The following is a 1,242-nucleotide window of genomic DNA, read 5'->3' as shown; positions in this document are numbered from 1 at the left end:
CGCTAGTAAATACATACATATAAACATAGTCAGTTCTCTTACATTGCTCTCTTCTGTCCATGTATCAGACGGTCTGGACAAAGCAATGGTGTCCGCCGTCAGCACACCAACAGACACAGTGAACCCCGACAACAGTATGTCGATTATTCCAGGAAACACAAAAATATGCCCCAAGAAAAGTACCGAACTGTCCCAGCCAGTCCGATTATCAGACCTGTACGACAGCGCCCTATTCGCTGTTCTCCAGACGTACTACGCCTCCCATCTGGATGAATGTGAGTGTTGTGCAGTGGTAGGCCTTAGAACGGTTGTTCCTGTTTAATTGTCCGTTGTAAAGTGTATCAAATGATGTTACGTACGACAAGTGGTGCACTGTTACAGTGGTGTGCATAACTTGTATTCCTGTTTAATTGTCCATTGTAGAGTATATCATATGATGTTACGTACGACAAGTGGTGCACTGTGCTAATGGATGAATGTGTGATGTACAGTGGTGTGCATAACTAAACCCTGCCAGGCGCATACAACCTGCATTAGCTGGCTGTCTGTGAATGGTCTTCTGTTGGCTTTCTCCAACACCGATTCCTGTTAAGTGTCCATTATTGAGTGTTCGGATGATTTGTGATCTATCAGAACGTACGAAAACAACCAGTCGTCCTACACTGCATAGTCCATGCTGGGGCAAAAATATTCCATTGTTATCAACCGACCCCTTCACAGACTCTGCAACTATGAACTACGCGCTCAATGGATCGGACTGTGTGTTACGTTTGATGCTCATGCATAACACGGATATCACAATAGGGGTATGGTCGTGAGTATGTGGTTGTACACAGGTTTCTGGTTGCGCTAAGTCAGTGGACAGACAAGTGCAGCAAACCATAAACCCCAAAACCTTAACACTAAACCCTGAAACCCTGAAACCTAAACCCCTAAAACCCTAAAACGCCAAAGACCCTAACCCTAAACTCGAAACCCCCATACTCCAGGTTTCAAGAACTGGAGCGACGACAAGAAGAAAGACAAAGAGAAAAAATCCGACAACACTTCACTGCCGGAGCAACAGGTTCGTTTCACACCTACATGCAGTATGTGCGTATGATTTCATGCACGTAAGCACACCCATATACCTACATGCAGTATGTGCGTATAATTTCTATGCACATAAGCACACCCATATACCTACTTGCAGTATGTGTGTATGATTTCCCGGTCACATAAGCACACCCATATACCTACATG

The 1,242-nt window shown here is 44.7% G+C and overlaps 1 protein-coding gene across 1 annotated transcript; it reads left to right on the top strand.

Moving 5' to 3' along the window:
• Positions 1–85: 85 nt before the first annotated feature.
• Positions 86–275, top strand: SARC_16563 (hypothetical protein; the record flags this gene model as incomplete). The annotated part of the gene is made up of 1 exon (XM_014289332.1): positions 86–275. A coding segment is annotated over one exon (190 nt), but the record flags the coding sequence as incomplete, so codon positions are not given.
• Between the last annotated feature and the right edge of the window lie 967 nt (positions 276–1,242).

Source organism: Sphaeroforma arctica, assembly GCF_001186125.1.
Source record: "Sphaeroforma arctica JP610 unplaced genomic scaffold supercont1.8381, whole genome shotgun sequence".
NCBI lineage: Eukaryota > Ichthyosporea > Ichthyophonida > Sphaeroforma > Sphaeroforma arctica.
Note: the sequence above shows the minus strand (reverse complement) of the source record. Positions and strands in the feature narration are given on the sequence as shown.